At 38.0% G+C, this 20,673-nt stretch overlaps 2 protein-coding genes across 6 annotated transcripts in view; both read right to left on the bottom strand.

Annotated features, from left to right (window-relative positions):
• The window catches only part of pask (PAS domain containing serine/threonine kinase), a 32,506-nt gene extending 16,248 nt beyond the window's left edge, over positions 1–16,258 (bottom strand). The window contains exons 1-15 of one of the 3 annotated variants that reach the window (XM_088319714.1): positions 15,964–16,258; positions 15,685–15,889; positions 13,347–13,546; positions 12,409–12,579; positions 10,959–11,093; positions 10,362–10,496; positions 9,403–9,571; positions 9,023–9,195; positions 8,846–8,957; positions 7,026–7,218; positions 4,232–4,434; positions 4,032–4,161; positions 1,693–2,189; positions 550–686; positions 307–474 (exon numbers count right to left, since the gene is read on the bottom strand). In XM_088319714.1, coding sequence (XP_088175840.1) covers positions 307–474; positions 550–686; positions 1,693–2,189; positions 4,032–4,161; positions 4,232–4,434; positions 7,026–7,218; positions 8,846–8,957; positions 9,023–9,195; positions 9,403–9,571; positions 10,362–10,496; positions 10,959–11,093; positions 12,409–12,579; positions 13,347–13,546; positions 15,685–15,877 — 2,616 coding nt within the window. In that variant the 5' untranslated portion in view covers positions 15,878–15,889; positions 15,964–16,258. Of the gene's footprint in view, positions 1–306; positions 475–549; positions 687–1,692; positions 2,190–4,031; positions 4,162–4,231; positions 4,435–7,025; positions 7,219–8,845; positions 8,958–9,022; positions 9,196–9,402; positions 9,572–10,361; positions 10,497–10,958; positions 11,094–12,408; positions 12,580–13,346; positions 13,547–15,684 lie in introns of all 3 variants that reach the window. The other 2 variants (XM_088319705.1, XM_088319721.1) reach the window with 2 other exon arrangements.
• An 889-nt stretch (positions 16,259–17,147) lies between these two features.
• kcnab1b (potassium voltage-gated channel subfamily A regulatory beta subunit 1b) overlaps positions 17,148–20,673 on the bottom strand; it is a 57,343-nt gene continuing 53,817 nt past the window's right edge. For all 3 annotated transcript variants that reach the window (XM_088346564.1, XM_088346562.1, XM_088346563.1), the window contains 2 exons: positions 20,451–20,539; positions 17,148–17,808 (listed from right to left, as the gene is read on the bottom strand). In XM_088346564.1, coding sequence (XP_088202690.1) covers positions 17,719–17,808; positions 20,451–20,539 — 179 coding nt within the window. In that variant the 3' untranslated portion in view covers positions 17,148–17,718. The remainder of the gene's footprint in view (positions 17,809–20,450; positions 20,540–20,673) is intronic.

Below are 20,673 nucleotides of genomic sequence, written 5' to 3'. Positions count from 1 at the left end.
TTCAGGACGACTTTTTGCTTTCTTTATTCTCCAACATAGTGTTTTTCAACCACTCTGCCTTGGTGAACTAGTGTGCACAGTAATTAATTAACGTCCTGTGCTGTGAAAAATTATCCAATTTGTGTGCGGTCTGATAAAAGCCACGTTTCATTTGGATTCACTTTTACCGGAGACCGAATGGTGGTGTCCCGTGGGATTTTTTTCAATGAAAGCAATGTTGCTTATTCCACAGCTTAAAGTAAAAATATCATTAGATGGTAACACCATATCACGGGGGTCTTCTGCAAGGCTTGGCACAATTCTTACCTCTTGTCCATCACATCGCCGTATCGCCTTCCAGACAAAGCCAAACGCTCCTTTGCCAACAGCCTTAATGGGCTTATACTCTTCTTCAAACTGGCCATCACATGCTCTAGAGTGTTCGAGGTCCAGAGTCGAGCGCAGTGCTTCTCCAAGACCTGCCTCGCCGATCCTCTGAGGGAAAATACACAGAATTAAAAAAAAGATAAATAAAAAGACGATGACTTTTTATTTCTTTTCCAAACTGACTTCTCCAAGACTGGCTGCCGTATTGTCAAGCAGGGAGCTTCGTGGCATGGAACAATGCTGGTTGGGTCGGCTCAACCAAACGCAGAACATTCGCCTCCCGTCGGGAAGGTCGGCACGGACCACGTCACACTGCACCTCTGGAGACATTTTTCAATTGTGAGTCTAACAAGGAGAATAGGATCAAGTGGCAGAATGAGAAAACATCAGTTTGCTGGGCTCTTATAGTCGGAAGTAGGCTGATAATTTGAGAAGTCAGTGTAGTTTAAAAAAATTAAATAAACTTCATTGGCCATAAGCTCATCATTAATTACTCTCAGAGTCAGCATAACAGCATAACAAGCCCCTCTGTGTGTCAACATTTGGCTCCAAATATTATTTTTTTCCTTCTCATAATTATAGAGTAAGAGGGAGGAATGAACAAGTAAATAAATTAATGAAAACCTAGCCAGCATGTGGGACAAGATGAGTGGTTTAAAAAAATGTTTTTCTTTTCGTTAAAAGCACCAAAGTGTATTTTGCTTATATTTAAAAAAAAGAAGTACATACATTGTATGAAAAGGGAGGGTCTGTTCTTATTTAAAAATAGTTAAAAAATAAATGCAGTGAGAATCCAACATGGCTCACTGCTTACTATAACTCAAAATTGATCTTATTTTTGTTCTCATCCTGAAAATGATTAAATGTATGTTGTTTCATTATCTAAAATACCAAGATGCATTAAATATTTGTTTTGTGCAGTTATACCGGTATGTGGCTAGATCGGTAGCTAGGTCAGTAGTAAGATTGGTATACATCTGGATTGTCTTGTAACTAAATTGGCAGATAAGTAAGTAGATTGGTAGGAGTGCTTGGTAGGTTGGCTGGTAGCTCATTAGGTCAGTCATTAGGTAGGTAGGTATTAAATTGTAGGTAAATAGAATGCTATGTATTTACATGGGTAGCAAGGTGGAAAGATTGGTACCTAGATCAGTAGGTAGGTAGGAAGCTAGATTGGTAGGTTTTCTTTCAAGATTTTTCATCAATCAAATATGTTGGAGAAGTATGTATTTTTTTGTCACATTATTTTACATGATGTTTAGTTGAGTTTAAATGAATCACACCTCAATTAAACCAGATACCAAACTAAGTTGAATATACACCTACCAACTCGTGTGCCATCCCTGTGGTAGGCACTTCCTTCAAATCGACCCTCTACAATCTCAGGGACGTCCGAAGTCAACGCGTCCTCCGCCGCCTTCTGTTTTTTAGGTGTCGATGTAGCCGGATGCTCCATTGTTGACTGAACTTCACTGTGATCACCATTCAAGCAGAACTCTTGCCCGCCTTGGTTCTCCGATTGCTTTCCAGTGGGCTGATTTTCTGTGTCTTTAATGGTGTTAATGGGGCGATCCTCAGGGTCGGGGTCAATAGGAGAAGGTGTGCGCAGGAGCTCGGCCGTGTCACAGGACGTCATGGAGTGCCTGTTGTCCTCACTTCCCCCTTGAAGACTGATCAAGACCGCGCTGCTCAGATCCAGGTCGGCCAGGGCTCTGGTCACCAGGTCACCGTTGCTATTGAGGTCCAGGAAGTAGCTAGCCTCTGCCTGGCACGGATCAGAACCACCGTGGCCGACAAAGTTTTCACAAAAGCCGGAGGAAGACCTGGAAAATAGTCACAAAAAACAGTGATGAGTTTTATTCCAAATATTAAATCAAGACAGCTGTAATGCTCTTATTTCTTCAATAGATGGCAGACTCAAACAACATAAGACATGATTAAAAGTACAGCATCCATTACCAGCAGTTAGAGTGGCGACTCATATGCACGACTGCAACTAGTTAGGCTTACTTGCATGTTCAGACCCAATTGAGTAATTTGAACTGATAGTTCACTAGCAAATATTACTAGCAAAGATTCTACATTAACTCTTTTTCCCCACTCTGTTTCGATTTGGAATATAATCCCGTTGGTGGGTGGTTTATTGACCCCAAAAATAGCAAAAGACATCACTCAGAAGAAATTGGAGAGTTGACAGAACGATCAAGACGGTAAATTAGCAGCTAACATGCAAGTAACTTCTTAAATGACTTATTATTTGGTGGCATTTAACAGGCTCATAATTCAGTAGTGCTAATTTGTTGATGAGCTAAATCACGCCTCCAAGACAACTAGGTGCTACCCCTTGAGAACCCACCCCATTTAAATATACTATTATTCTTTTTTTAAAAGATCTTAACTGCACATTCAAGTGTACTGGGCTAAAGACCAACATTCAAACGATGTATACTATGTAATCGCTACATGTTTCTGTATTTTCTGGTTATAGTCTATAAAATTGTCTCGCTACTAAAATCATGTACTGTAGAAAATATATAGAGTACTTCTGATCTTGCCCTATTGCATTTCAAGTTTTTCAAGGCATATTATTAAAGTGAATGCTTAAAAATGTACATATATGGACTGTGTAGGCAAATAATTAAAATCTAATGAGAAACCAATAAATCATTTTTTCCCCTCCTGGACTGGCCAGTCTGCCCAGATTTACCCAATTTGGTCCCCTATTCAAAAATCTTTCTACTGCTCCGAAAAAAAAAAAAAAAAAAAAAAAAAAACAACTATTCAGTGCTACAAATAAAATAACTTTTATCTATTTACAATTTAACTTCTAACCAATGTAGGCTGAAAGAACACAAAACTTCTGAAAAACACGCAAATTAAAAAAATTCAAATGTAAAACAAATTGGAAAATTTTCAGTTTCTTTTGAATATTAGCATTTAAGAACACTGCTTTAGAGCCAAAAATATGGCGACAGAAACATGAAGAAGCTTATTAACATATCCACCAACCAGGGTTGGGTTACTTTAACTGGATTACTTTCAATTACTTTTGGATTACTCCAATACCAAATATGCTAATAAAAGACCAAAGAAACTAAATATGAATAAAATTACAAAATTTTGTGCAAGCTTGGGGAGTAATGGAATACATGAAACGGCAAAGATGATGTTGGCAAGCTGTTTGGATTTATTTTCATTTTGTTTCTGTCGCATATTACCGGTATGTTAGTTTTGCCGGAGATAAGAGATCAAAGCCAGGAGAGAAAGCTTACAACGTGTTGTGAGTCATAATTTTATTCATATTTAGTTTCTTTTGTCTTTAATTAGCATATTTGGTATTGGAGTAATCCAAAAGTAATTGAAAGTAATCCAATTAAAGTAACCCTACCGAACCCTGCAACCAACCTATTGAAAAAAAACGAGTGGGAGGACAAACAAAGGGTTGCAAGCGAGCACACTGGCTTTGCAATCTTTTTTAAATGAAGTATCTTAAAGTTATTTTGATTAACTTTGAGTTTATATAGATTTAAAAGAATATTATATATTTTTTAATAATACAAATTAATGAGACACCATGGCAGGATCAATACGACACTGGCAGCCCGCAGAGACTTAATGGTATGGGAAACACGAACAGTTTATTCAGCATAAAGTGAAGTCCACACCTGCTCCCTATTGAAATGACCTCAAAGCTGGAGTCTTGCAAAGCAGAAGGAATTGATTGTCTGTCCTTGGCCACATCTGTGGACTTGACACTTCCAATCCCAAGTGCACGTCCATTCTGAGTGTGTGCACCTGAAAATAAACAGATAAAAATGTAAAGAAAATAAGTCCTTGCAAAAGATCTTTTGTTTTTAAATGATACCTGCGACAATGTTGTTTCTAAACAGAGTCTTTTCATGTTCATCTCCAGGTGGCTTTGTGGGAGGAATGGTGGTCTCTTCCTGAGGTTGGTTTACCAAGGCAAAAGTCTTTAGAAGAGCCTCAGTGTTGTCCATCCCTAAAGAGTTGAGACCGGCTGCAGCCATCTGGGCTGCCTCCGCCAGCAGCTCTTCGGTGTCGTTAGCTCTGTCGAAGGAATAGATAACTTTATATCATGGTTGTCCGAACTCAGGCCGATGTACATAAGCCATGATCGATTTAGAATCTGGATAATATATATCAATAAATGAACTATCTATTCCCAGGTAAAGGCGTACCCATCATTCGATGTTTTTATGTTAACATGTGGATCAACTTTGCGGTGTATGGTGTATGACTGTGCAAGATAAGCATCTCATAAATAGCTTAGTATACTTGTCTGGTATTTGAGGACTTCATACAAGATCCTGGTCTGCGATAGGTTTGTGTCACGGCATCTTGAATATGTTGATATGCTATTGGCTGAACTCCCGCCCACAATGCTTCATTTCTCTCTTTGTTCAGTTCAAAATCTCATGTAACAAACCTTAAACTCTTTAGCTACGGGTTCCAAAACTTAGTGACGCTAAAGGGAGAAGCAAAGACATGATAATGGAGCTTGCTATTATCAAGAAAAACAAAGAAGGTGCACACATTGCTAGCATCGCAAAGATTTACGGCCATAACAAATCGATTGGGATGATGATTAAGAATAAGGAGGCAATTAGGGCAACAAATTATTCTGAGGTCATTGCAATCCTTGGAAGTGGACGTTTTGAAATCAGTTTTAATTAGGGTTGACGTGCCTTTTTCATGGCTAAATTCAAGCACTTTTTGACGACTTTAAAAAGAACAGAGCCAATAATTCAATTTCTCCAGGAGCATTTTTTAAAAAAATCCGGTGTTAATAATGTATTTAAAGAGCTACTAAGATATCTCTGATTTACATATGCGATTTTTAATCTTGCCTGTGCATATACCAAGACATGATTTTTAGATCTGAGTAAATAAGGATTACATTTGTTTTTGATACAACTCTCTCCTCATATAGATGTTGTGTAATAATGTAATATGTAGCTTTCATTTTCAGATGCAGGAAGTTCTTCCCGTTACAATTTACCACAGGGAAGCGATACCTCAATTTTCTGCATAGCCCATAATAAATGGCTATAATTGATATGTAATCTTTGCACTAATGCACATTTCATAGTGCCCTGTTTAGGTGTAGTATGCACCTGTTCTCTTGGGTGCGACCCGCAGGGGGCCACGACACTTCAAGGGACATTGTCGTAAAAACTAATGCTAGCTTCCGTCAATCACAAGGAAAGAAGTGATGCAATGGCAAAGCAAAGTCAAAAGGGAGCAGTGTCAGTGTCATTATTAATCAGAATTGTTGGGAAATATGGCAACAATTTCAAGGATTTACATTTATAAAATGTAGCTTTTACTTTTATTCAAAAGTTAGGATTTTATCTATGGTCATTAACATAAAATGCCAATGCATTTCTTTGCAGCCTCGGTGTAGTGTTTACAAAGAAAGTTTACGAAGGGGGTTCAAAAGAGGATATAACAAAATCAAATCAAATACAGACGCTCCCCCTACTTACGACCAGTCCACTTATGGAAAACTATAGCTACGAACATTTTGTTCAGGATGTCGAAAAATATCTGGGCATTGCTGTAAGTTAGATTTTGTATTGTGGGCACCTTTTTCTGAGTAAAAGACATTACTGTAGTGCTTCTTTCCGCCTCTACCGGTGTGTGGAGCTGTGGAAGGTCACCCAGCATCCACCCCGAAGAAGAAATCCACCTTCTCTTTCTAGTTCATGTGTTAACATTATAGAATGTATCTGTATCTCCAGCGCGCTATGAACTTTGACATTTTTATTGTTTAACATCTCGTGCATCCGTTCAATATGGTTGATGCAAAGTGTAGAGAAGAGGTGAGCAGTTTCAATTGAAATGAAAGTGGAATATGGAAGCTTGATGCTGTCAAGAAAATGGTTGGATCGCTTTTTTTCAGCCACTTTTTACCACGGAGGAGGAAGTCGCCTAACTCTTGAAACTCATCTTCCAAAAGCGAGTTAAACTTAACTTTATAGAGCAGATTATTTCATTAAATGTTTATTTTTAGTACAAAACAATACAGGTTACTTATACAAGCCTTAAAAATACTTATATAAACCTTAAACATACAAAATACGAACAAATTCAATTTACGAACGATCATCCGGAACCTATCTCGTCTGTAAGTAGGGCAGCGTCTGTATACAGTATGTAAACAAAAAGTAGATACTGTGTACATGTAAGTACATTTTTCCCCCAAGATGATTCTGGGTTGTATTTATAATGCAATAAATCATATGCATTCATATTACATACAAGTAGTACTTACCTTGTAACATTTTGTTATTCAAATGTCTTTGCCAGGGTACCAGGGATTAGAAACACGTTAGCTCCTGTGACTACTAAACCAAATGCCATATCCTGAGATGTCTGATTGATGCGCCCTTTATTGTTAGAAACAATAAATGTCCAGCAGATGGCGCAAGTGAAACAAGACAAAAATAAACATTCAGTGCACATCACGTCTAAATGTTAATACATGTGTTTGATGGTTGGTTGGACCCCTTAACTACTCGGATCGTAGGGACACCATCTCCCGTGGTGTGTCTTGAGCAAGTAAAGCCTGGTGGCGCCTATCCTTTTCCAGGCCAACATATGTTTCCACCCAAGGGTCATAACACTAAGTCACTTACTTCAGCACGCGTGTGGAGGAGACAACTGGAGAAGACAGCGTGGACAGAGCGCCTGCGTGTTTGTCAAGCCTGGTGCAGTTCCCGGTGAAGATTCTTCCTCTTCCCGAGGACGATCTTCCCCGGCAGGCCTCCTGCACCATGCCCATTTCACCGGCCACCAGGGAGGATGGGTCATTGACTGAGATCATTGGAACTGGGAAAAAACCATAACAATAAGTGGATGGAAATTTTGAACACCAATTCTGATAATCACCAGTACTTAATAAACATATGTGTTTAGGCTGATGACCGGTTTCCCAATTTACAGTGGCGATTAAAAGCAATGTTTCAATTACCGTACAGTGAATAACTTGAACTTGCCTGGAAAGAGACATTGGTGTCATTACCTCAAACCATGATTGTATTGGTATTGTTAATTTGAATGTCAGAGTATATTCTTTCTGAACGTTAACCCTTTTTTGACAGCAACTCAAACTATTTTACTTTATTATACAGAGTTTCTGTACAATTGCATTATTTTGATAACATACATCAATGGTCAAAATTTAAAGGAAGCATTTTATTTAAAATATTTCCAAAGAAGCATTTTGTTCTAGAATAATCTCGATTGACGCCAGGATTAGGGTAAAACTAATCTAAATGAAAAATGTAATCCAAACCCAAACTCATAAATATGGTTTAGAAAACATTTTATCAGATTCAACTTGGGGCCTGATTTGCGAAATATGATATTTACATATTTAGAGATTCAATTTAAAATGAAGTATTTGAATTCTAAAATAAAACTTGATTATTACCAGAATTGGAGTGATTTTAATAAAGATAAAACATTTGAATCCATGCCCAAATAGTAAATAATATTTAACTAAAAAAACATAAATCGGATAAAACTGTAGCATAATTTATATTTATACATATAAAATACATTTAAAATTAAGCCTTTTTCTAAATCAATTCTGATTGTTGCTATAATCAGAGTGATACTCATCTAAAATATTTTATTCATGCCCCAATAAATTATGTTTTTTTTTTTTACCAGGTATCATATTTAATTTAAGTCTTAATTTGCAAATTGTGAACGAATATTTATACATATAGTTTCAAATTAAGCATTTTATTCTAGAATTATCTTGATTAATGCCAGGATTGGAGTGATACCAATCAAAATTAAAAAAATAAATGCCCTAACCAATAACATTGAAAAAAATATATGATTCAACATGGGTCTAATTTGCTAAAGTTATACATACAATTTTGAACGAAGCATTTTATTTTACATTCATCTCGATTAACACCATAAATGGAGGGAGATTTATCGAGATTTATTTTATGCCAAATTAAAAATCAATATTCTTTTAAACCCTTGGATGTATGAGTGGGGGTCAAATATGACCACATGAGTTTTTATTCTTCAATATCTTTACAGATAAAAAAAAGGTGCAAGATTGTCATATTCCAGGTATTCCTTATAAAACATGTTTATGACATAATGCCATTAGTAATTTAGCTTTTTTACCACCACTTTTGGAAGAGTATGTACCGCTAGGTCATGCATTCAAGTTTTTGTCTGATTCAACCTTGGGATTAAATTATATGGTGTTTTCTTTTCACATTTAAGTTATATAAATGTATGGTTAAAATAACTAATAACCAGTAAAACAACCCATACAATTTCCTCCATAATGACAGGGAATATCTGTTGCAAAAATTGTCATAATTAAATTGTGTTATTCTTGCTCACGGTTATCATACAGTCAGGCTCTTATTTGGTCTTTGTGTGATACTTCTAATATTGTAAAACATTGATTTTATACGCTCACCAGATTTCGCAGTACTTTGTGCAACCTCCACTTGAGACTCGGGGAAAGGACTGATCTTCCTCACCGAATCAGACATCCAAGCGTAAAACCCAGGCATGAGAAAAGTGACGCTCTGTTGACGACAGACATCCAAGCCTTGACTAAGTTTCTCTTTGACGGTTGCTGTTGTTTGCTCACCTTCCCGAGCAGCTCTTTTTTGCTGTAGCCGAACAGACGGAGAGCCTGTTGATCGAGGATGCTGCAGATTGAGCCGTCAACCCCCAAGAGGAGGAGGCCGCTCGTCGGGGCGAAGGCCCAGATGGTCCCGTTGTACTCTAGCGTTGGGCTGGGGGAGATGACCCTGCTGTCTCCTGTGTAAATCCACAAAAATAACAACTGGGTAACCTCGGGCATGATGAGTCTAACTTTTTCAGGAAAAGGGGAAATCATTTTTATTTCTTTAAATACTTTTTCCACCCACACACCGATTGAAACATTGGGCATGAGTATTATTGAAAGTCAAAAAATAGGAACTCACAAGTTTATCTTTGTAAATTTGTAAGGCATTAACAAGTTACCGTTTTGCTGTGAATTCTCTCTGTCAAGTCTCTCTGTGGAGCACGCAAGACTCGTCTGAATGTGCTGCTTTTGGGGTCGTGCACACTGCACAGCCCCCTGCAGCCGAACAAACAGCGGCACTGATGCTCCATCTTTACTTTTACCGGACACTCTCTGAACCCTCAGGGTCTACGAGGAAAGCAGGAGTATTAAATGACAGTGTGTAATAAATTAGCACATTGTAGCTTAGAATGGAGCTGAAGTGTGCAATTAAAGAAGACTAACTACCGAAGACTAAAGGAAACCACTTTATAAAACTCAGAAGCTTACTTCCATGTTTTCTTGTGTGAGCAAGCGACAGTAAATGAAAGCTAGTTTTCATCCCAACACTAAAAGACCATTCATTATACACCTGGACTGGCTGAAAAGAGCCTAAAGCTGGAGTTGGTCAACACTGGTGAAAGTGGCTAACTTAGGCGGCTAGCGGGAGAAGCTACTAAAGAGGTCAGTAAAGGATTTGAAGCGCAAACTAGAATTTGTCAAGCATAGAGGACGATTGACACCAAAGGATGAAGAAAGCTTTAACACTGGGGAGCTGACAAGAACAGCAGCAGTGAGCTATAGCTTGTAGCCAAATGCCCAACATGAGTGACTAGAGAGGGAAACAGTTTGGAAGGGGGAAAAAAAAAAGCACCAAATGCCTCAATCACACGACTCGGCAACGTTTGCTATCATGACCAGCTGGGGAAGGAGTGACACTAAAAGACTATGCAAGCTTTTTTTACGCGATGCAGCTAAGAATAACAATAACGGCAAGTGGCGAGCCATAACCTGTAAGTGGGCATTAAGTGACTAAAGAACCACTGGGAAAAGCAGTGTATCTACACCACTAAGGGTCACTATATAACACAAACTGGGGCTTTACAAAAACAGTGAGACACAGCTTTCCTTTCCAAAATTTTAAGCAAAGTGTGCTTACTTTGGGCAATGCCTGACATTGCAGAGGGATTTGTAAGGAGGGGATTAGCTCCATAACAGAAAGTCCTTTTAAATCCTCTGGATGATGGTATCCATGGAGATGAGCAAATGCTGAGTCACATGCAAGGATACGGCCCTAGAGGAGGATGCAACCCAAAGTTTTAATCAGTATGATGGCAAACCAGAATCAAAAACAGGTATCATACCATTTCACCCTTTAGATTACATCAAATATTTTATTACATATTGGTCTGTGACCATCAGATTTTTTAGAACGCATTATTTGATAAAAGGTCATTGTCGTGAAATCAAATGTCTTATTTTAAATAAACTATTATCAGTCTGATTATACAAAGTCATTTCAAAGAACAATTATGGATGAGATGTGTGAATAAGAGCATTAGCATTTGCAGTTTTATCCAATGATTCAACCCCTAAAATATATTATCCAGTTATAAAATGTCAATAAAATACCCTACCAACAAAAAATAATTTTGGTCCGTGTCTTTAGTATGTGAAACTAGAGACCTTTTGACGATTGTTTAATTGACCCAGAGTATGGCATGATTGAAACTTTTAAATAAAAAAATTCACCCACCTCTTGAGTAAATGTCAGAGAAGCAGAAATTCGTTCCACATTTTCCATCTTGACAAGGAGACTTTCTACATTTTGTGAGACTCTGTGAGTAAGCACCAACATTGGTATCTCACCAGACACTGTCACAACATCAACCTACAAAAAGACAAATAACGTACCATATTTTCACGACTATTAGGCGCACCTTAAAGCCTTTATTATTTTTCAAAAGCTGACCATGGGCCTTATAATACAGTGCGCCTTATATATGGATCAATATTGAGTCGCAAGGTCTCACAACTAAGGCAAGAAGACGCAGACTAGATTTTCCCCTGGAGGCAAAGTAGTCCGCGGTGTGTGCTGGGATATATATATACACCGCCATTTTATTTCCAAACTAATGTGTCAATCATTATTTGAATCGGTCACTATTGGCTAAAGTTATTAGGGTTTAAGGAGGCGGGTCCTACTTATTATTTATAAGCTCGCATAGGCTGAAGTGGGGCAAAACAAAGCCTGCAATTGGCCGAAAAAGATGAATGTCAATCAGACGTTAGGTGGCTCTACGGCATGGAGAAAACATTTTTTACTATTCTGTATTTGTAAACAGGATATATAGAATAGAATAGAATATACCTTTATTGTCATTGTTACAAAATGGGTTAACATATTGTGACAACGAAATTGGGCATGACACTCCAGTTTTACACATTTACAGTGAGGTATGAGCCAAGAAGATAAATTATGGGGCTAAACAGACAGCAAGCAACAAGCAACGTCTATCGATGCAGATGCTTCTCGGCGGATTTTTTTTTTTTTTTGTAGGCATTATTGCCTGTTTTGGAGTGTGTAATACTACACTCACTGATGTAAGAGGACCATAGTTGCTTATTATTATAGAACGTGATGGCTGCAAGAAAACTTTGGTGAGCTACCGGCTTTATATTTTCCCAACATCTTGTTCCAGACTGATCATGATGTTTCTTGGATTAGTCTAATTTTAAATTCAATTCAAAATGTTTATCGTCATTTGTATAGTAAAGAACCACATTTCCCTGCACAATGAAATTCTTACTCTGCTGTCCACGCAGCTGCCAGCAAAAAAGAAAATAGACACTAAGAAATGGTTGGCTTTTCTTGAATCCCAAGGGTTTAACCTTCCTAATAATATGTGGAATGACGCATTTGAGTGATTGGTGACATTGTAGACTTTGTCCGTACGTGTGAGACATGTATTTGCTTCCTTGAATGTTAAGGTGTTAATAGGTTTGACTGAACTATCTAACTGTTTTGTTGACGTTCCTACTGTAGCACCTTATAGTCCGGTGCGCCGTATGTGTAGAAAATATAAGACAAAAAGCTATTTTTGGGGGTGCGCCTTTTAGTCGTGAAAATACGAAACTTTACACTAGGGAAACAGACTCTGTGTACAGCAAGTATCAACAGCACACAATTGATTGCGGCAACATACCACATTCCCATGTACAGATGAAATATTGCCATCCAGTAGGAGATAATCCTCAGGCAATGCTTCTTCCAAGACTTGAGTGGTTTTCTTCACAATGCTCATTACGTTTTTGCCCTTCAACTCATCTGGGGAGCATGCAAATAGTTTGGAGGCCTGGTCGTTGGCGGCTAAAATCTTAAAATAAATGAATAATGAAAATGAACAATAATAAATAAAAACGACAGTTGCCATTACTTAATGGAACACATTCCAACACTTTTTTCCCCCGTCCCAAGGCATACGTTAATACGAGAAATAATAAATAATGCTTCCTTTTGTGCTATGGGATAAGTCTTCTCCCCATTGCACAACTGTGTGTCTGCGTTTTATATATGTATGTTGTGGATCTCTCTCAAAAAAGGTTAATAAAAAAGTAGATTAAAAAAAAAACAACATTTTTTCTTTTATGGCTGTTTGGGTCAAAAAGGTTCCAGACCTCTGCTATATATGGATGAATACAACTCTGTGACATGACATCCATTCATCTGTGAAATTTCTGCCGTCGGGACAAATAATAAAAGGGAAATGCCCCGCAGAAATCTACCAATACACATGAAAGTTTTAGGCGCGTTATCCCGAGTTTGCATGCATGTTTTATCTCTGCACTAAGACCCACAGTGCTTTGGGAAAAACAATTATCCCAGATAGGGGAAACTATGTGTACAGTAGACAAAAATAAACAGATTTCTCAGATCTGAATACATGCACGAGTAAACATATATGAAAGCACTAACCAAACCATTGCAAGAGGAAAGCTCTTAGCTAGACCAAGACCTTAATTACATTATTGTGCACGTTTACATGGCTTTACATAATCCAAACACTGTCAATATTTAGTTTCCAATCGTATTATTGCCTGCATTTAAATTTACACAATGTTGTAAAACACTGTCGAGTTGTACCTTCCTGCTTTGGTGATCTACAGTCAGAAGCACTTTGCTTGGGTTGAGTGCCAACGGAGACGATCCTAAGCCAGAATCTGTCGAAATAAGCCGACCATAGAGGCTGCTTTCAGTCTCTGGCATTGTGGGCAAGCGCGGTAGGACGTCAGTAGATGTTTTGGAGTCAAGATGCAGACAGGACGATTGAGGCTTTGTTGCTGCTGAAGCAGAAACACCACAAAATCCAACAAAAACAAACATTTGCTAAAGACAAGGAAATCATTACATAATAAGTTTTTGCAAAATTGTTCCAATTTAATCATATTCATCAAAGAATACAATTTTATTGTAACATACGATTTATGAATATCTTGTGTGAGAATTATTTCATTTGTTCCCATTGTTGACAAAACCTCTTAAATCACGCATGATTTTACCTGCACATTGGTCCATTCCTGATTACTTCTGTCGCTGAATTTAGACATTGTGGTTCAAACTTACAAGTGGAAACAGCAAAAAAATCCAGAACTCACAGAGAAAAAGACAACTACTAGATTTAACATACATTTTACAAAAGTAGGACTTATCTTGTGAAATGGAGCAAAGGTAAAATCAAATCAACAAAATGACAAGAACTGTTAAGCACCTTGTAGTCATGGTAAGAATAGTTAAAATGAAGGAACCAATGATAAGACAAATGAAGAAGATTCCAAGACCTTAATTGCTGAACTAGATCAATTAATTAGTATTTTAGACATTTTCAGTAGACTTCCGGGATACGGCGTCCCCGCCTTACAAAATTTTTACTTTGCGGTCTGGTATGAGATGGGGTTTTTTTCAACTCCTCTTGGCTGCATTTTCCCCACTATACATCAAATTATCACATGCACTTGTGTGCTATTGGCCGGCGTCATATAAAATGCTAGTCTAGCATTGGTTTGTGTCATGGCAGCATGTAAATGCCAATAAGCTATTGGCTGAATTGCCTCTCATAAAGCCTTTCCCTTTACTCAGTTTAGAATGTGTGCTTTATAAAGAATTTGTGAGTCGACGATACAATAATGTTTTCTTTGTGCTTTATTTTTTTTTGTGTCTCAAGGCTTTCAGTGATGCTTAAGGGAGAAGCAGAAACATGATAACCATGGAAAGGAAGTTTTCATTTATCGAGAAATATGAAGGCACGTGTCACTATCCTGGCTAAGTTGCATGGCTGTAATCAGACAGCAATCGGACTATTATTAAAAGATCCATTTATTTTAATAAGGAGGCAAGATAATTATTTAAAACCCTTTTCATTTTTTATCTGCCATCACCACCACTGCATTATTTCACTACTCCACTCGACCAGCTTGGGTCACGTCACAACAACGATAAATCCAATTTTATTTTTCCTTTACGTGTAAATGTATTTATGCTATTTAATCATACGCACGTTTATCACATGTAAGTAGTATTATTTTGTTGTTTTACCAGGGGCACCAAGGTTCAGAACGTATTAGCTAATTACCATAGGTTTTTATCTCCCGCTTTACAGCAATTTCACTTAGCGATTCTCACCACAGAACTGATTAATGTCGTATACCGGTGGTCTACTGTAAGTAAAACGAAAGGATTGAAAGAAATCTGACTTTTGTTAACTGGACCCGTTCTCGTTTTAGATTATGATTAATGCGTTTGTTACCACCCGTCTCGATTACTGTAATGCACTACTCTCCGGTCTCCCGAAGTCCAAAATCAAGAGCCTTCAGCTAGTACAAAATGCTGCAGCGAGGCTTTTAACTAAGACAAGAAAGTTTGATCACATTACCCGATTTTAGCTAACATGCTTTGGCTCCCTGGTAGCCTAAGATGTGATTTTAAGGTTGGTAGTATACAAAATCATGCATGGACTTGCTCCCTCATAGCTTTCAGATTTAATTTCCTCCTACATTCCGGTCCAGAGCCTTCGCTCTGAAAATGCTGCTCTACTAGTGATCCCAAGAGCCAAGAAGAGATCCGCAGGTTCGAGAGCGTTCTCCATTTGGGCCTGATGCTGTGGAATGCGCTTTCCCCTGAGATTTGATCTGCAAACCCAGTGGAAATGTTTAAATCTAAGCTTAAAACACACTTCTACTCTATAGCATATGAGTAATCTATATTTTATGTTGACAATATCTGTGTATTATTTGCCCTCATGTATGTTTTAGATCAGGTGATGGTGTCATAATAGTCTATGGTTTGCAATAATCTGTGGTCTATGCAGCCCTTTGAGACTATTTATGATTAAGGGCTATACTAATAAACACGACTTGACTTAGGGTTTTCAGGCGTGCACATCAAGTTATTCCTCGCAGCCAGATAAAAACAAATATTCTCTTACATGGAGAGGATCCACAGTAGTAACGTCGTTGCAATTCCAACATGTTTCTCTTTTGCAGAGGTCTCTGGGTACATGGGTACGACTTGTTTAAGTCGAACTCGTCTTCCAGCAGGTCAGTGGAAAGATTAGGGACCACGCAAATTGTGGCTCGCTTCTCCGGAGATTCCAAACAAGACTCGCTTAAGAGTGGCATTGTTCTTGCAGGCTTTCCAGATGCAATGAATAAAGACTAAGTTGCAAATATATCGAAGAATAAATGATTCAAGAGCGTTAACTCACTTCAATTCAAATCTGAGCTTTCAACGGACTCGGTGGTTTGTTGACAACAGTCGACAAGGAAACGCTAACTCCCCCGTGTTGTTAGCTTAGCCATGTTAGCTACTGTCGACTCACCGGACAACAAAGTTGCGTTACGTCAACAGCAACACAAATATAGCTTTAGTTATTCTCAAGACGTTAAATATATAAGAATTACAACTATTTAATTTTACAGAAGTCGTGTTTACCCCCCACTGACTTTAACAGTTTTCATAAATCGCGGGTCTGAGCGGAGGTGTATACAGAAGTCATTGGAGCCAATCAAATGGCACGGTTAGAAAGAGAGAGCGGTTATTCAATAAAAGGAGGAAAAAGACCCGCCTATTTTTGAAGTGACAGCGCTGGTGGCCAATCAGTTTAATCCAAGTTTATTGAAACTGGTTGACCAAATTTTAATGTACCTTTTTGATTTCTATTTGTTAATTTTCGATTTTAATTTGTATAATTGTTTGTGTTTCAAATTATTTTATAATATTTGATTTTTTTTTATAGATGTTCTCCTAGTTTTTCCCCTCCGGTTTTGTTTTTTTTTCCTTTTGGTAGCCATGTAATATCTTCCAAAATTCAAAGTAATTTTCTTTTTTTCTTTCTTTATTTTCTTGTCTTTTGGAGGTGACTTCTCCCCCACCCCCCCAAAAAAAATAAAAAATAATCATTTTCTGTTTCTTGGGAGAAAAAAAATCTTCTAGGAAATGTGATTTCTAACTGGCATGATAAATTATACACATTGTTTTGTTTACAGTGTGACTGGGGTTCTAAGGGGCTTTGCTTGGCTGTGGTTAATGTCTATGTTTACAGTAAAAAAAAGTAAATCAACAAAAAAATCAAATTAAGAAGTGGGTAATCAATGTATTCAGATACAGGATGAATTACTTGAAAACTACTTTTTTTAATTTGTAATTTGTCAATGTAAATCCCTCGGTGTCATTATATAAGGCTGATGTTTTCATGGTTGACTGAAACTTATTTTAAAAAAATAACTTGGCAATAATATAATAAGAACATAGTAATTACCTAAGTTTTTTTTTAAGTCCTTAACAAACTGGTAGCCCTTTGCACTAATAGGTAACAAAAACATAGCTGGCAGCTTCAAAAGAGTCAATGACCCCTTGTTTTATTAATGTTGAAAAAAAAAATACATAGTACCAGATCATTAGGTTCTCTTTATTTTTATGTACAACTAGGACAAACCACGGCAAAAATATACATGGACAAAGCACAAAATAAACAGCTTTTGGAAGAAAACCTGCTCACTTGGCACAGTGTGGTTGTGTATAAGTTCATTTTTCATGAATTGGGCCTATATGGATTTACAGTATCAAAAGCTCTCACCTTACGGTCTTCATCCTCTCACCAAATGTTTAACAGCAACAGCTGAATTTAAAAAAGGCAACGGTAAACAATTGGATGACGCTGAAAAACTGCTCACACGTCACGATCAGCACAGCACATTTGTGGGGGGTAAACAAATTAGCTGAGATCATCCTAAACAGAACCAATTCATCACTCTTGACGCTTGGGCTGGAGCTGCAAAATGAAAATAACAACGTAGCATCCAATCTGCTCAGAACAGGCCCAATTATGCAGGTTCATTATGTCGCCTCACAAACCTCAAGTGTGGGCGATTGCATCTATCTTAAAAAAATAGACGAAATATAACTTTACTTGACTATTTCCTAAGGATGTTTTTTTTCTTCGTCTGAGACTCGGGCGATTTTAATGGTGGTAGTCTTTTTTGCTGTGTGGACGATTCCCCAGGATGTGGTCGACTTCTGTGGCGATGCCCGCTGTCATCTTCGGAATCACCTGAAGTTCACACAGCATCGTTTTAATACCTGATCAAACAATGACGATGCGCCCTAAGACAATGATTCATAAACCATGGAGGAGATCTTTCTGGTTCAAAATAATCCATTGAGGGAAATTAGATTCATATATCAGTCCAGGATATGTCTAGCATCAATGGAGAATCTCGAAGAAAAATTTTGAATCGTATTTGCATTTTCCAATTTGAAGGCGTGCAAAGCCCAACTTAGGTGAGAAGGCAACAGTGATGGCAAAATGTTTGGGCCCAGGGATGGACACCACCAGGCTGTATTTGCCCAATACACACCACGATCCTTGTGGTTAAGGGATCCAACCACCCACCAGTATATAAAGGGCGCAGTATAAACTACAGTTTTCAGTCACATAGTGTGACATAAAGAGACCCCGTCTTGGCTTTACATCGCTGAGGAATCCTATACATGGAAACTTAATGTATGTTCACTGTTGAGACACTTTATGATGAAAACCCACAGAACAAACTTTAAACATCCCAAAATGCCAGCCAAGCACCTAGAGCAATTTGATTGTGTGAGCAGTAGGGTGGGCGGAGCTATGCACACAGCGTACGCACTGTTTTCTCTCTGCATTACCCTTCTCGTTTGCAGTATTTTGTGACATTTTTACAAAAAAACTTTGCTTGCACCTTGTTTTGAAACCATTTTTTGGGGACAAAAATGAAGGTTGAAATAAAAATAGATAAATAGATAAAAATAAATAAATATTTTGCTTTCAAGGCTCTTTGAGTCAAAAAGGTCCTCAAACGCTGCAGTAGACCCTTGGGTTATGGCAAGGGTGGGCAAACTTTTGTAGTTGCTCGCCTCATTAGGTTAAACACTTTTACAAAGATAAAAAAACCTTATAGATTGATGTGTTTCAGTGTTTGTATATGCCAATAAGGAGTCTTGTAAGCCTATTCAATTATTCTCGCCTACATTTACATGTATATTTCATTGTATTTTTGTCTAGAAAGGATCCATTTAATCATTTATTAGGATCATTTAATTGGTTTTAAAACACTCAAAATGTATAGATAAATCTATTAATTTATAAATATAAACATTTAAAGTAATTGAGGCAAATTAATACAACATCTCCCAGTTTAAGGACTAAAGTTGATCATTTGCATTGAGATACCCGAAATAAAATGGGGCTAGTTCAGAACAGTTTTTTATTGCACAGAATTAAATAAATATCTTTGAAAAAATATAAATGAATAAAAGTAATACATGATTGAAAAATAGTTAATACAGAAAAATATAACGAGCTATTTGAATATTGGACAATGAAAAATATAGTTTTTATGAGGGCATTTTGTCGGGCGGGCCGGATTAAGACGCCTGACAGGCCGTATAAGGCCCCCAGGCCATGGTTTGTCCACCTCTGGGGTAACGACATTGCTAATTTAATATATTCTCATGTTACGATGTGGAATACAATGTCAGTGCTGTCGCAGCAGAGCATGTGCCAAATGACCTATTTACAGCACGTGGTATTCCCAGGCGGTCTCCCAACTAAGTACTAACCAGGCCTGACCCCAAGTGCATCATTACCCTGGCAAAGGACAATGGCTGCAACAATCGGGACAATTAGTAAGAATAAAGAGGTAATTACAGTAAAGTACCAGTCTTCTGACCGTGTGACCCTCTTTGAAATCAGTTAAATTCTAGTCAGCTGTCTTCTTGATCCTCTGCACCCACCCACTACTCCAATGTACCGGCTGAAAAACCCCACAGCAATCTTTTAAATGCATGGAAATCCCTGATATCAGTTGAATTTTAATCCACCAGCTCATCCCCCCCCCCTCTGCATCCACCCACTAACTCCACTGTACCAACATATAAATTGTACTTACTATATACTATTCAGTTACTAATGTTGAATACCTAAATAAAAATTCAACACAGGGTATTCTTAAATCCTAACATAGGCATCAGCTAATGACCATAAGTTTGTATCCCGTACCATACAATAATTTATCCTTGCGATACCCATGTAAAAACGAATTATCTCATATCCCGGGGTTCTACCTAATATGTAGTTGGTGCTCTTTTATTGTAACTAACCATAAAGCATTTATATTTCAGGTACAATTTTATTTCAAAATTATAAAGATAATTTTTTTTCCAAGCAAAAAAACATTAGGTTGTCGAAATTGATTTTTCCCCCCCCCTTCAACAATGTAAGTTTGTGAGCCTCTGAGTTTTTACATTGGACTGTAAATAAATATCGTATAGATTGCAGTTAGGGCGGCACAGCGGTTGAGTGGTTAGCGCAGCGCATCTGCGGCACAGTTCTGTGGTCACGAGATCGAATCCTGCCAGGGTGGAGTTTGCATGTTCTCCCCGTGCTTGCATGGGTTTCCTCCGGGCATTCCGGTTTCCTCCCACTTTCCAGAAACATGCATGTCAGGCTAATTGGCTGATCCAAATTGGCTCTAGGAGTGAATGAGCGAGTAAGTTGTCCATCTTTGTGCTCTCTGTGACTAGCTGGCAACCAGTTCAGGGTGTCCCCTGCCCATTGCCAGAATATAGCTGGGATATGCTCTAGCACCCCCGCGACCCTACTGAGGATAAGCGGTGCAGATAATGGATGGATGGATAAATTGCAGTTAATCGTTCAACCTGAATGGCTCCGAGATTTTCTGTCAACTGGCTTGCATTGGACGATCCCAGCAGGACTGAGCTCACCCCTTCGTTTCTCAGGCACCATGCTGGAAAAAATAAATAAGCAGATAGATATAATTATTGGATCCTGAAAGGGAAATTGAAGTAAAGGGAGACAGGATATTATCAAGCAAATATCAATAGTTTTTCATAAAATGAATTAAGGTATTCTTGGATGATC

Source organism: Urocampus carinirostris, chromosome 1 (assembly GCF_059441175.1).
Source record: "Urocampus carinirostris isolate Australia breed hairy pipefish chromosome 1, RoL_Ucar_1.0, whole genome shotgun sequence".
In the NCBI taxonomy this organism is placed as follows: Eukaryota; Metazoa; Chordata; class Actinopteri; order Syngnathiformes; family Syngnathidae; genus Urocampus; species Urocampus carinirostris.
Note: the sequence above shows the minus strand (reverse complement) of the source record. Positions and strands in the feature narration are given on the sequence as shown.